This window comes from Gorilla gorilla, chromosome 16 (genome assembly GCF_029281585.2).
Source record: "Gorilla gorilla gorilla isolate KB3781 chromosome 16, NHGRI_mGorGor1-v2.1_pri, whole genome shotgun sequence".
NCBI classification, from domain to species: domain Eukaryota; kingdom Metazoa; phylum Chordata; class Mammalia; order Primates; family Hominidae; genus Gorilla; species Gorilla gorilla.
Genome location: NC_073240.2, coordinates 51,306,476 through 51,322,207, shown reverse-complemented (window position 1 = coordinate 51,322,207; position 15,732 = coordinate 51,306,476). Strand labels below are relative to the sequence as shown.

General features: G+C 40.2%; 1 protein-coding gene across 1 annotated transcript in view; it reads left to right on the top strand.

Moving 5' to 3' along the window:
* The window catches only part of USP50 (ubiquitin specific peptidase 50), a 46,792-nt gene that overhangs the window by 9,829 nt on the left and 21,231 nt on the right, over window positions 1–15,732 (top strand). Inside the window, exon 6 of the mRNA XM_019011088.4 lies at window positions 7,821–7,944. Coding sequence (XP_018866633.1) covers window positions 7,821–7,944 — 124 coding nt within the window. The remainder of the gene's footprint in view (window positions 1–7,820; window positions 7,945–15,732) is intronic.

Here is a 15,732-nt window from a genome sequence, read left to right as displayed (position 1 = left end):
TGCCCAGCTAATTCTTATTTTTTTTGGTAGAGACAGGTTTTCACCATGTTGCCCAGGCTGGTCTCGAACCCCTGAGCTCAGGCGATCTGCCCACCTCGGTCTCCCAAAGTGCTTGGATTATAGGCATGAGCCACTGTGCCTGGCCAAGTTTCTTGTATATTTTCAATAGCAGTTCTTTACCAGATGTGTCTTTTTTTTTTTTTTAGTCCATGGCTTGTTTTTTATTCTCTTGACAGTGTTTTGTAGAGCAGAAAATTTTGACTTTAATGGAGTCCAGCTTATCAATTCTTTTGTAAAGCAGGCCTTTCGTGTTGTAGCTAAAAAGTCATTGCCAAACACAAGATTATCTAGATTTTCTCCAGTGTTATCTTCCAGGAGTTTTGTAGTTTTCTGTTTTACATTTTGGTCTGTGATCCATTTTGAGTTAATTTTTGTGAAGGGTGTAAGGTTTGTGTGTGGATTCTTCTTCTTCTTTTTTTTTTTTCACGTAGATATCCAGTTGTCCTAGCACCATTTGTTGAAAAAGGTTATCTTTTCTCCATCGTATTACCTTTGTTCCTTTGTCAATGATCAGTTGATTATATCTTTGTGGGTCCATTTCTGAGCTCTCTTGTCTATACCATTATTTTTCTATTTTTTTTTCACCAATACCACATTGTCTTGATTATTCTGGTTTTAAAATAAGTTTTGAAGTTTGGTAATGTCAGTCCAATTATGTTTTCCTTCAGTATAGTTTTGGCTACTCTGGATCTTTTACCTCACCCCATAAACTTTACAATCATTTTGTCAATATCCACAAAATAAGTTGCTGGGATTTTGATTGGGATTGCATTGTATTTACAGATCAAGTTGGGAAGAACTGACATCTTGACAATATTGAAGCTTCTTATCCATGAATATAGAATATATCTCTCTATTTAGGTTCTTCTTGGATTTCTTTCATGAGAATTTTCTAGTTTTCCTTCTATAGGTCTTGTACATATTTTGTTAATTTTATAACTAAGTATTTCATTTTTGAGGGTGCTAATGTGAATGGTATTGTGTTTTTTTTAATTCATTTTAAATTAAATTAAATTTTTTTTGAGATGGAGTCTTGCTCTGTTGCCCAGGCTGGAATGCAGTGGCACGATCTCGGCTCACTGCAGTCTCTGCCTCCCAGGTTCAAGTGATTCTCCAGTCTCAGCCTCCTGAGTAGCTGGGATTATAGGCATGCACCACGATACCCAACTAGTTTTTGTATTTTCAATAGAGACAGGGTTTCGTCATGTTGGCCAGGCTGGTCTTGAACTCCTGACCTCAGGTGATCCACCCACCTTGGCCTCCCAAAGTGCTGGGATTACAGGCGTGAGCCACCATGCCCAGCCATATTTTTAATTTTGAATTCCATTTGTTCAAAGCTGATGTGTAATATAATTTTTGTATATTAATCTTGTATCCTACAATCTTGCTATAATTGTTTATTATTTCCAAGAGGTTTTTTTGTTGATTCCTTCAGATTTTCAACATATACAATCATGTCATCTGTAGACAAAGACAGTTTTATTTCTTACTTCCCTGTCTCTATACCTGTTATTTTCTTGTCTTTCTTATTGCATTAGCTAGGACTTCTAATACAATGTTGAAAAGTAGTGGTGAGGGGACATCCTTGCCTTGCTCCTGACTGTAGTGGGAAAGCTTCTAGTTACTCACCATTAAGTATGATGTTACTGTAGATTATTTGTAGACATTCTTTATTAAGTTGAAGAAGTTCTCCTCTATTCTTAGTTTACTGAGAGTTTTTATCATGATGGGTATTGGATTTTGTCAGACACTTTTTCTGTGTCTGTTGATTTGATTGTGTGTGTGATTTTTTTTCCTTTAACCTAATTATGTGATAGATTTCATTAATTTTTCCAATGTAGGACCAGCTTTGCATACCTGGGATAAAGGTATGTAGCTAGGACCATGCCCAGCTAATTTTTAAAATTTTTTTGTAGAGTTGATGTCTCACGATGTTGCCTAGGCTGGTCTTGAACTCCTGGGCTCAAGAGATTCTCCCACCTTGGCTTCCCAAAGTGCTGGAATTACAGGCATGAGCCACTGTGCCCAGCCCATTTTGAAATTTCTTTCAAGCTATCTTCTTTGACTTGTGTTATTTAGAAGTGTGTTGTTTAATCTCCTTGTATTTGGGGATTTCCTAATTATCTTTCTGTTATTTCTTTCTAGTTTAATTCCATTGTGGTCTGAGAGCAGAGATTGTATGATTTCTATTATTTTAAATTTGTTAAAGTGTGTTTTAACAAGCACACCTTAGGCCAGAAGGTCTAACTTATTCTTATTTAGCCTAGCTAGAGGCTTGGTGAATGTTCCATGTGAGCTTGAGAATAATATATATTCTGCTGTTGTTGGGTGAAAGAGTCTACAGATGTCAATTACATCTATGGACAGATGGTGTCGTTGAGTTTAACTATGTCCTTACTAATTTTTTGCCTGCTGGATCTGTCCATTTCTGACAGAGGTGTGTTGATATTTCCAACTATAAAAGTGATTCATCTATTTCTCCTTGCACTTCTATCAGTTTTTCCTGTGTGTGTGTGTGTGTGTGTGTGTGAGACAGAGTTTCACTCTGTTGCCCAGGCTGGAGTGCAGTGGTGCAGCCTCAGCTCACTGCAAACTCTGCCTCCTGGGTTTAAGCAATTCTTGTGTCTCAGCCTCGAGTAGCTGGGATTACAGGTGTGTGCCACCACACCTGGCTGGTTTTTGTATTTTTAGTAGAGACAGGGTTTAGCCATGTTGGCCAGGCTGGGCTTGAACTCCTGACTTCAAGTGGCCCACCCGCCTTGGCCTCCCAAAGTGCTGGGATTACAGGCATGAGCCACGGTACCCAGCCAGTTTTTCCTCATGTATTTTGACCCTTTGTTGTTAGGTGCATATATGTTAATAATTTCTATGTCTTCTTGAAAAAGTGATCCCTTTATCATTATGTATGGCCCTTTTTATCCTCAATCACTTTCTTTGCTTTGAAGACTGCTCTGTCTGAAATTAATATAGCTACTCCCACTTTCTTAGTGGTAGGATGGTATATTTTCCTCTGTTTACTTTTAGGCTCTGTGTGTCTTTATATTTCAAGTATGTTTCTTGTACACAGTATACAGTTGAATTTTGTTTTTGATTCACAGATTAAAACAATCTGTGTTTTAATTAATGTATATAGACCATCGACATTCAAAGTGATTGTTGATGCCGTTGGGTTAAATATCTGTTGTATTTGTTACTGCTTTCTATTTGTTGCCCTTGTTCTTTGTGTTCCTGTTTTTATCTACCACTCTTTTCCTGCTTTTTGTGGTTTTAACTGAGCATCTTATATGACTCCATTTTCTCTCCTTTATTACCACATCAGTTATACTTTTTAAAACATTTGTTAGTGGTTGCCCTAGAGTTCGCAATATACATTTACAACTAATCCTGGTCCACTTTCAAATAACACCATACTGCTTTCCTTGTATCACTGCTGTCATTCATTTCACTTATATATAAAGATACACAAGAATATATATGATATATGCATAAGCATACATAATTGAATATATTGTCCCTATTATTGTTTTGAATAAACTGTTATGTTAGATCAATTAATAATAAGAAAAATAAAAGTTTTCATTTTACCTTCACTTATTCCTTCTTCAGTGCTTTTTATGTAGATCCAAGTGTTTGACCTTTATCATTTTCCTTCTCTGTAAAGGATTTCTTTTAACATTTCTTTTTTTTTGAGATGGAATCTCACTCTGTTGCCCAGCCTGGAGGGCAGTGGCATGATCTCGGCTCACTGCAATCTCTGCCTCCCAGGTTCAAGCGATTCTCCTGCCTCAGCCTCCCGAGTAGCTGGGACTACAGGCCCACACCACCATGCCAGGCTAATTTTGTATTTTTGGTAGAGACGGGGTTTCACCATGTTGACCAGGGTGGTTTTGAACTCCTGACCTCAAGTGATCCACCTGCCTTGGCCTCCCAAAGTAGCTGGGATTACAGGCATGAGCCACCGTGCCAGACCTCTTTTAACATTCTTGCAAGGCAGGTCTACTGGCAAAAAATTCCCTTAATTTTTCTTTGTCCAGTGAAGTATTTATTTCCCTTCACGTTTGAAGGTTAATTTACAGGGTACAGAATTCTAGGTTGGTGGGTTTTTTTCCTTTTAACACTTTCAATATTTTTTTCCACTTTCTTCTTGTTTGCATGGTTTCTGAGAAGTTAGATGTAATTCTTATGTTTGCTCCTCTATAGGTGTGTTTCCCCCCCCCCCCACTCTGGCTTCTTTTAGGATTTTTTTCTTTATCTTTGATATTCTGCAGTTTGAAAATGAAATGCTTAGGTGTCATTTTTCTGGTATTTATCTTTCTTGGTGTTCTCTGAGCTTCCTGAATCTGTGGTTTGGTGTATGGCATTAATTTGGGAAAATTCTCAGTCATTATTGTTTCAAATATTTTTTCTGTTCTTTTCTCTTTCTTTTGGTATTGCCATTACACAGATGTTACATCTTTGTAGTTGTCCCACAGTCCCTGGATATTGTTGTGCTTTTTTTTTCTTTTAGTCTATTTTCTTTGTTTCTTTTTTTTTTAGGAGGCATGGTGGGGGCAGAGGGGGGGGCTTTTACTTTGTTGCCCAGGCTGATCTCAAACTCCTGGGCTCAAGCGATTCTCCCACCTTGGCCTCCCAAAGCGCTGGGATACAGGCGTGAGCCACTGCGCCTGCCCGGCCAGTCTTTTTTCTTTCTTCTTTTCAGTTTTAAAGGTTTCTACTGAGGTTCCTCAAGCGCAGAGATTCTTTCTTCAGCTGTGTCCAGTCTACTAATGAGCCCATCAGAGGCATTCTTCACATGTTAGAAGATGCAGTTTTTTTCCTCTAGTAGTTAAAAGAAAAGAAAAGAAACTAACCACTGTACTAACAAGGATACCTCTAGCATTTCTTTTGGTTCATTCATTCATTCTTAGGATTTCCAAGTCTCTGCTTACACTGACCATCTGTTCTTGCATGCTGTCTACTTTATTCGTTAGAACCCTTAGTGTGTTGATCAGTTTTAAATTCTTAGTCTGAAAATTCCCACACCTGTGCCCTATCTGGTTCTGATGCTTACTGTCTCTTGAAACTGTGTGTTTTGCCTTTTAGTATGCCTTGTAATTTTTTCCTGATAGCCAGATATGATGAACTGGGTAAGAGAAACTGACTTAAATAGACCTTAATGATGGGGTGGTAAGGCGGAGGGGGAGGGGAAGCGTTCCATAATCCTATGAGTGGGTCTCGGTCTTTTAATGAACTTCAGCCTCCAGACTACGAACTTCACAAGCGCTGCTCAGTCCCTCCACACCCCCTTCGGTGGAACAGGATGGCTAGAGTGGGCTGGAGTTGGGTGTTTTCCTTCCCCCAGGTTAGTTAAGCTCTGATAAGACCCCAGCAGGTTAGGCTCTGGTTGATGAGTTTCTCCTGTGGGCAGGCGTTACGAACAGGGTGCTTTAGCCTATTTCAGAATGGTTTCTTTCCCTTCTTCCTGCCAGAAGCATGAGGAGATTTGTCTCTAATATTTACCGTACGAGTGTGGTTGGGCTCCTGGAAGGAAAGTTCACAAAGTGTGGGCCCCCCGTGACTGGATTCTTTGGAGTTTTTAACTCTCAGACTCCGCGCTGAGCCTCTAGCAGTTCATCAATTACAGTTCAGGTTTCCCTACGCAGACCTGTTCCCTCAGAGGTTTCTGCTCGGCAGTTTTGGCTCTGGTAAGTCTGTGATTCTCTGTTTGCCGGTCTGTTTTTCCAATTTTGGGGGCAGTGTTTTGTCCTGTGACCTCACTGCTCTTTCAGCTCTAAGAAGAGCTGTTTATTTTCCTTTCGGTTAATTCTTTCCTTCCTGAGGGAAGGAAAATAACCAAAAGCTTTATTTAGCTTTTAACTTGTTAGGACAGAATGGTGACTTCAAAGTTTTCTTACGTGTTGAACTGAAAACTAGATGTCTCTCATCATTGCTTTTGGTGTTCAAATTGTTCAAAATTGGCCAGTGGGAGCCCCTTCAAGTCAGCTCCTGGGGCCCCATTAGTTTATTAGGGTATGCTTACATAAAATGTATCATTTTTAGGTGCACAGTTCTATGAACTCTGACAAATGCATGCAGTCATGTAACCATTACAACCAACATATAAACCATTTCCATCACCCCAAAAAGTTATCTCATGCTCTTCTCTAATCATTCTCCTCCCTAAGCCTATAGAAATTGTTGATCTGATTTCCGTCCCTATAATTTTGTGTTTTCCAGAACGTGCTATGTCATACTGTATGTAGCTTTCAGAGTTTTTCTTTCACTTAGCATGATTCTTTTGTGTTGTTGCGTGCATTAGTAGTGCCTTTTTTATTGCTGTGTGCTATTCCTTTTTGTGAGTGTACCATAGTTGCTTATGTCTCCACCAGTTGATGGACGTTTGGGTTGTTTACAGTTTTGAGTAGTTAGGAATACAACTTCTACAAATACTAGCAGATAGCTTGTTATGTGGGCCTAAGGCTTCATTTCTCTTGGGATGATACCTAGGTACAGAATTGCTGGATCACATGGCATTCCCTTAGTTTTTTGAAAACAGGGTATCTTGCTTTCTGACACAAGAATGTCTCAGTCTCGGTAATTTCCCAGCCTCAGACCTCCATCAGCCATTTTTCCAAAATGAACATAATTATTTTTTTAAAAGCTTCTGAGTAACTCTGATGTGAGCCCAGATTTACAAACTTAGGATCCATGTAACAATACAGAATGTGAAAGATTTTCACAAAATGTTCTTATTAAAACATTAAAAAAAAACAAAAACTCAGAGCTTGAAAACAGGACATTGCCAAGACTACCTGTGCTGAAAACAAGATAAGGAAAAGCTGAGCTAGCTTGGTTAGAATAAATAGGCTCAGCTGGAGCAAAAGCCTCAGGAATTATCAATGGGGTTTCCACTTCCCCCAATGTGGAGCCTTGGTTATCCCTTTCTTTTTGCCCTGCTAGGTTCAGTTTAGCTTGAATCTTTGCTATCTCACTCCCTGATTCAAATTCCAGTCTCATTTTGGTGAGGCTTGTGGATGCGGTATTTAAACAGATAAGAAAAAAGTAATTTATAAGTCTGTACCAAATAATCTTTCCAGGAAATTACTTTTTTTTTATTTTTTATTTTTGGAATGGAGTCTCACTCTGTCACCCAGGCTGGAGTGCAGTGGTGCGATCTCAGCTCACTGTAACCTTCGCCTCCCAGGTTCAAGCAATTCTCTGGCCTCAGCCTCCTGAGTAGCTGGGATTACAGGCATCCACTACCATGCCCGGCTAATTTTTTTGCATTTTTAGTAGAGACGAGGTTTCACCATATTGGCCAAGCTGGTTCTAACTCCTGACCTCAAGTGATCCACCTGCCTCAGCCTCCCAAAGTGCTAGGATTACAGGCGTGAGCCACCTTGCCAGGCCAGAAGTTCCTTTTTTTTAGAGACAGGGTCTCACTCTGTCACCCAGGCTGGAGTGCAGTGGTGCAATCACGACTCACTGCAGCCTCAGCCTCCCTATGCTCAGATGATCCTCCTACCTTAGCCTCCTGAGTAGCTGGGACTACAGGTGAGAATTTTATGTAGAGACGGGGTTTTGCCATGTTATTCAGGCTGGTCTCAAACTCCTAGGCTCAAGGGATATGCCCACCTTGGCCTCCCAAAGTTGTGGGATTACAGGCATGAGCCACTGTGCCCAGTCAAGAAATTACTTTTAAAATACTCGGAATTTGTCATGTAGACAAATGAGTGGTTCACAAGCTTACTTTGTATTTCACACATTTATTATTCCTGCAGGTTTGACATTCAGGGTACAACAAAAAGGAAGCTGATTCATTACCCACTCACTAACTTGGACCTCACTCCTTATATTTGCTCAATTTTCCGGAAATATCCTAAATACAACCTCTGTGCAGTGGTGGTGAGTAAAAACAAACTGTTAAAAGTAATCCAATTTTAAAGAAAACTCTAGAATTATCTGCTTGAATCCCTGTTTCTCCTGTCTCTCCCTGACTTATGCCCTACTTTTAAAAAATATAGACCAGGAAACTCTCCACTTTGACCTAGACAAGTAGAGGAACAAAGAAATAAAATATACTGTTCACTGCCTCTCTATTTTCTCTCCACTCAGTGGCTATTTCAGATCTAAGATCTAAGGATACTGCAAATTGTGCTCCTAGAAGCAGCAGCAGCAGAAGTTGGTTCCAATAGCTTAAAATTGTTTCTGAGACAGGGCCTTGCTCTGTTGCCCAGGCTGGAGTGCCATCAGTGGTGCAATCCCAGCTCGCTGCAGCCTCCAACTCAACTGATCCTCCCCAAGTAGCTGAGGCTACAGGCATGTGCCACCAATTTTTTTTTTTTTTTAAGTAGAGATGAGGTTTCACTACGCTGCCCATGCTGGTCTTGAACTCCTGGGCTCAAGGGACCCTCCCACCCTGGCCCCTTAAAGTGCTGGGATTACGAGCATCAGCCACCATGCCCAGCCTCTGATAGCTTTATGTTGAATAACCGTGAACCACTTTGTTACCAAGCCCGAAAACAGTAGGTACATACTAGCCACAAGATTCAATTCCTGTATGCAGCCAGGCCTAGAAAAACTCTGGGGTCCCTATGGTTCTAAGTCGACTATGATCAATAAAGATTTCCTGAAGGAAAGAAAGCATGGAGTATAATTTAGACCAAACCACCGGAACTCATATCAACCATCCCCAAGTAGCAAGCCATTCTGTGGGTTTCTGTTCCGGATCACGGTGTTAACGATCTGTCTCAGAACATACTCATATTTCAAATTGTACCTGGAGGTCCAGTTATGTCATATCAAATGGTTGAGACTCCCACTGGAGCCCAGTAGGATTCACCAGAGTCCACCGAAGTCTAATTTGCCTCTTCAGCTTATTGTTGAATTAATGTATTCTAAGATGTGAATCCCACTGGTCTTCCTCATTAGCAGCTCTCAGAACCATACCTCCACACTTTAACAAAATTATCGGTTCTGTATTTTGTGTTTTCACTTCGAGTCTTGACATTCTCCATTCCAATTTATCCTGCTCCCAAACATGGTTTTTCTTCTCTCACTTCCTTGCTTGGGAATCTAGAGTGGCATCCTCTTCTCTATTATATCAAATGCAGACTCTTAATGTAGATTCCCAAACAGTGCAGGAACTTCCTCCCTTATATTTTACTATTTTTATTTCTCATAGAGATGTTTCTGCTTTAAGAAAATCCAAATGACAAAAATCTGAATTGAATATAAAAATTATAATTATTGCTGAGCTCAGTGGCTCCCTCTTGTATTAATAATTCCAGCAATTGTGGAGGCTGAGGTGGAAGGATCGCTTGGGGCCAGGAGTTAGAGACTATAGTGAGCTATGATTGCTCCTCTGCACTCCAACCTGGATGACAGGGCAAGACTCCATCTCTTAAAAAAAAAAAATAATTATGTGCAGTATGGAAATATATATGTTTATATAAAACATCACCCCAAACCTCCTATAAATTCTTACTCCTAGGCCGGGTACAGTGGCTCACGCCTGTAATCCCAGCACTTTGGGAGGCTGAGGTAGGAGGATCGCTTGAGTCCCGGAGTTCAAGCCAGCAGCCCTGGCAACATGGCAAAACCCCATCTCTTAAAAAAAAAAAAAAACTTAGTTCTTTTAGTAATCAAACTATTATTGGTTAATTAAGGGGCCAAAAGTTGGTTTTGAAAGAGAACTGTGTTTAGAATTTGCTGCAAATTGATGATTCATCAGAGATAAGAACTAAGCATCTGTGAGGTTGAGCACGGTGGCTCACATCTATAATCCCAGCACTTTGGGAGGCCGAGGCGGGCAGATCACCTGAGGTCAGGAGCTTGAGACCAGCCTGGCAAACATGGTGAAACCCCGTCTCTACTAAAAATACAAAAAAATTAGCCAGGTGTGGTGGCATGCGCCTGTAATCTCAGCTACTCGGGAGGCTGAGGCAGGAGAATTGCTTGAACCCAGGAGGCAGAAGTTGCAGTGAGTGATATTGGGCCACTGTACTCTAGCCTGAGTGAGTGAGACTCGGTCTCAAAAAAAAAAAAAACAACAATAAAAAACTAAGCATCTTTGAAATTGTGATGCATGACAGTAGGAATAAAACCATCTAGAGCTTTGCTACTTAAGGTGTGGTCCTCAGGAGAACCGTAGCATTGGCACCACTTGTTAGAAATGAAGAATCTCAGGCCGGGCACGGTGGCTTACACCTGTAATCCCAGCACTTTGGGAGGCTGAGGTGGGCAGATCATGAGGTCAGGAGATTGAGACCATCCTGACCAACATGGTGAAACCCCATCTCTACTAAAAATACAAAAAAAATTAGCCAGGCGTGGTGGCATGTGCCTGTAGTCCCAGCTACTCAGGAGGCTGAGGCAGGAGAATCACTTGAACCTGGGAGGCAGAGGTTGCAGTGAGCTGAGATCGTGCCACTGCACTCCAGCCTGGATGACAGAACGAGACTCCGTCTCAGAAAAAAGAAAAAAAAGAATCTCAGGCCCCACCTCAGGCTCATTGACTTAGAATCTGCATTTTAATATGATCCCTCTGTGGTTTCTGTGCATAATGAAGTTTAAGAAGCATACATCTCTAGACTAGAAGGGAAGAATATCCCTGCACCATCCTTAAAAGAGATTTATCCAGCCTTTGCATGAGCCCTTGAAGAGTTTACTGCTTTACAAGGCAGGCTCTTCATTTGCTAGATTCTTTCTTAGATTTATTTTACGAACACTTACATAGTGTTTGTTATGTATCAGGCACTGTTCTAAGCACTTTACAAATAATCAACCATTTAATCCTTATTCTAGCCTACGAGGTAGGCACTCTGTATTATTCCCATTTTACAGAATAGGAAACAGGCACACAGAGGTTAAATAATTTGCCCCAAATCATACTGCCTACAAAGAGCAGAGCCAAGACCTGAACCCAGGCAGGCTGGCTCCAAACCGTCTTGCTCTCGTCTCTGACATTGTGCTGCCTCTGATTGTTAAACATGTCTATATTGAGCCCAAATCTACCTGCCTCCTTGTAGTGTCTTCCCATTTGTCCTAAATCTGTCCTCTGAAGCAGTGATAGCAATATGTATGTGGCTTACAGTTAACACATGCTTGTACATATGCATTAGCAAACAGAATACCTTTTTTTCTTATACATGTTCCTTCAAATATTTGGAAATGGCAACCATATGCTAACAATATCTAACTCCTTCAACCCTCCTCAAATCATTGGTTTCTAGAAAGAGTGTTTTTTAAAACAATGAAATACTTCAGGCACAGAAATCTGAACGGAGTAAGTATTCATGCTATTTGCCACCTAGGTAAAGAAATAAAATACAGGCCAGGAGCAATGGCTCACGCCTGTAGTCCCAGCACTTTGGGAGGCTGAGACAGGAGGATTGCTTGAGCTCAACAGTTGGAGACCAGCCTGGGCAACATGGCGAAACCCCATCTCTACAAAAAAATACAGAAGTTAGCCGAGCATGGTGGTGCATACCTGTGGTCCCAGCTACTCGAGGGGCTGAGGTGGGGGGATCACTTGAGCCTGGGAGGTTGAGGCTGCAGCGAGCTGAGATAGTGCCACTGCGCTCCAGCCTAAGCAACAGAGAGAAACCCTGCCTAAAATAAAATAATATAAAATAATACTGTAGATAAAAGAAAAGCCCCCTGTGTATCTTTAATGATCCCACTCCCTTCCGTTTCCTGATGTAACCATTACCTGAATTCGGTCTATATTATTCCCATGTATTCTTTTCCACAAATGTTTGCATTTTCTGTTTTGCATGTTCTCTAAATCTGGTATCATACCGAACATATTCTTCTATAGCTGCTTTTTCTCTTCAATGTTATCTTTAATGATATTAATCCATCAATACATTAGCTTTTAAAATTGTTAATATTATTTTTAATTGATAAATCAAAATTTTATACATTAATGGGGTACAATGTGATGTTTTGAGAGATTATATATATATACATATATATATATACATACATATATATACACACACACACACACAAAATGTGGAATGATTAAATCAAGCTAACATATTCCTCACCTCACTTATTTTTTGTGGTGAGGCATTTGAAATTTGCTCAGCTATTTTGAAATACACAGTACCTTTTATTTACGATAGCCACTCTGCCATGCAATAGATCTCAAACTTCCTCACTGAAACTTTATACCCTTTGCCCAAAAACTCCTGATTCCTCACTCCCCTCCCCAGCCTGTGGTAACCACCATTCTACTCTCTACTTCAGTGAGTTCAATAGATTCCACATATAAGTGAAATCGTGCAGTATTTGTCTTTCTGTGCCTGGCTTATCTCACTTAGCATAATGTCCTCCAGTTCCACCCATGCTGTTGCAAATGGCAGAATTTCCTTTTTAAAGGCTGAATAGTATTCCAAATATATCACGTTTTCTTTATTCGTTTATCCACTGACAGACACTTAGTTTGATTCCATATCTTGACTATTGTGAACAATACTGCAATGAGCATGGGCATGTAGATATCCCTTCAATGTATTGATTTCCATTCCTTTGGACATATATCCAGAAGTCAGATTGCTGGTGGTAGGGTTTTTTTTGTTGTTGTTGATGTTATTGTTTTTAAAGACTGGGTTTTGCTCTGTCACCCAGGCTGGAGTACAGTGGCACAATCATAGCTCACTGCAGCCTTGAACTCCCAGGCTCAAGCGATCCTCCCACTTCAGCCTCCCAAGTATCTGAGACTACAGGCATGTGTTACCGCACCTGGCTTAGTTTTAGTTTTTTAAATCTTTATACCATTTTGCATAATGACAGTACTAATTTACATTCCCACCAACAAAGTACAGGATTCATTTATCTCCACATCTTTGCCAACACTTGTTATCTTTCATCTTTTTGATAACAGCCATTCTAACAGGTGTGAGGTGATAGCTCATTGTGGTTTTAATTTCTATTTCCTTAATGCTTAACGATGTTGAACATTTTTGTCATGAACCCACTGGACATTTGTATGTCTTGAGAAATATCTGTTCTGGTTCTTTGCCCATTTTAAAATCAGCTTATTTGTTTTCTTGCTAATGAGTTGAGTTCCTTATATATTTTAGATATTAACCGCTTATCGGATGTATGGTTTGCAAATATTTTCACCTATTCTTTGTGTTATCTCTTCCCTTTGTTAATTGTTTCCTTTGCTGTGCAGAAGCTTTTACATTTGATGCAATTCCCTTTGTCTATTTTTGCTTTTATTGCCTGTGCTTTTAGGGTTACATCCAAAATAATCATTGTCTAGGCCAACGCTGTGTAGCGTCTCCATGTTTACTTCTAGTTGTTTTATAGTTTCAGGTCTTATATTGAAGTCTTTAATCCATTTTGAGCCGGTTTTTGTTTATGATATAAGGATCCACTTTCATTCTTCTGCCTGTGAATATCCAGTTTTCCTGACACCATTTATTTACTGTCCTTGCCCTATTGTATGTTCTTGGCACCTTTGTGGAAAATCATTTGACCATAAATGCATGGGTTTATTTCTGAGCATTCCATCCTGTCCCACTGGTCTACAGTTTGGTTTTTATGCCAGAACATGCTGTTTTGATTATAATAGCTTTATGTAATAACATATTTTGAAATCAGGGAGTGCGATGCATCCAGCTTTGTTCTTTTGGCCTGATTGTTTTGGCAATTTGAGGTCTTTTGTCATTGCATATAAATTTAAGGATTTTTTTCTATTTCTGTAAAATTTTCATTGGAATTTTGATAGGGATTGCATTGAATCTGTAGATTGTTTTACGTAGTATGGACATTTTAGCAATGTTAATTTTTCAAATCCAAGAACACAGGATATCTTTCCATTTATTTGCATTTTCTTCAGTTTCTTTCTTCAATATGTATAGTCTTCAGTATCTTTCACCTCCTTGGTTAAGTTTACACCTAAGTAGTTTTTGTTGTTTTTGCTATTGCAAATGGGATTATTTTCTTAATTTCTTTTTTGGATAGTTTGTCAGTAATGTATAGAAATGCCACTGTAGCCGGATGCAGTGGCTTATACCTGTAATCCCAGCGCTTTGGGAGGCAGAGGTGGGAGGATTGCTTGAGTCCGGGAGTTCAAGACCAGCCTGGACAACATAGAGAGACCCTGTCTCTACATAAAATTAAAAAAAAAAATAGCCAAGTATAGTGGTGCACACCTGCTACTCCAGAGGCTGATGTGGGAGGGTCGCTTGAGCCCAGGAGGTTGAGGCTGCAGTGAGCTGTGATTTTGCCACTGCACTCCAGCCTGGGTGACAGAGCAAGACCCTGTCTCACCAAAAAAAAAAAAAAAAAAAAAAAAAGCTACTGATTTTTATATGTTGATTTTGTATCCTGCAACTTTATGGAATTCATTTCAGTTCTAACAGTTTTTTGGTGGAGTTTTTAGGGGTTTCTCTATACAAGATCATGTCCTCAGCAAACAGAGAATTTCACTTTTTCTTTTCCTATTGGCGTGCCTTTTATTTCTTTCTCTTGCCTAATTGCTCTGGCTAGGAATTCCAGTACTGTGCTGAAAAGAAGTGGTGAGTGGCTGGATGTGGTGGCTCATTCCTGTAATCCCAGCACTTTGGGAGGCCAAGGCAAGTGGATCACTTGAGGTTAGGAGTTCGAGACCAGCCTGGACAACATGGTGAAAACTTGTCTTTACTGAAAATACAAAATAATTAGCCTGGCGTGGTGGCACACACCTGTAGTCCCAGCTACTCAGGAGGCTGAGGCAGGAGAATCACTTGAACCTGGGAGGTGGAGGTCTGCACCATTGTATTCCAGCCTGGGTGACGGAGTGAGACTCTGTCTCAAAAAATAAAATAAAATAAAAAAATATGATGTTGAACTTGATTTGCTACTATTTTGTTGAGGATTTTTGCATCTATGTTCATCAGGGCTCTTGCCTTGTAATTTTCTTGTACTGTCCTTGTCTGGCTTTAGTATCAGGGTATTGCTGGCCTCATAAAATTCTCTCTGGTTCAATTTATTGGAAGGGTTTGAGAAGGATTGGTACTAGTTCTTCTTTAAATGTTGGGTAGAATTCAGCTGTGAAGTAGTCTGGTCCTGAGCTTTTCTTTGATGGGAGACTTTATTACTAATTCAATTTCATTGTTATTGATCTATTCTGCAACCTTCTCCTGGGCTCAACTGATCCTCCCACCTCAGCTTCCCTAGTAGCTGGGACTACAGGCACATGCCACCATGTCTGGCTAATTTTTGTATCTTTTGTAGAGATGGGGTCTCACTATATTGCCCAGGCTGGTCTTAAACTCCTGGGCTCAATCAAGCCACCCACTTGGCCTTCCAGACTGTTGGGATTACAGGCATGAGCCACCATGCCTGGCCTTTTCAGATTTCCTATTTCTCCATAATTCAGTCTTAGTAGGTTGTATGTACCCAGGAGTTTATACATTTCTTCTAGACTATCCAATTTGTTGGTGTATAATTGTCTATAGTAGTTTCTTAGGATCCTTTATATTTGTGTTATGAATTACAATGTGTCCTCTTTTGTTTCTGCTGTTTTTTGAGACGGAGTCTTGTTCTATTGCCCAGGCTGGAGTGCAGTGGTACGATCTTGGCTCACTGCAATCTCCGCCTCCTGGATTCAAGTGATTCTCCTGCATTAGCCTCCCAAGTAGCTAGAACTACAGGTGTGTGCCACTATGCCCAGCTAGTGTTTTTATTTTTAGT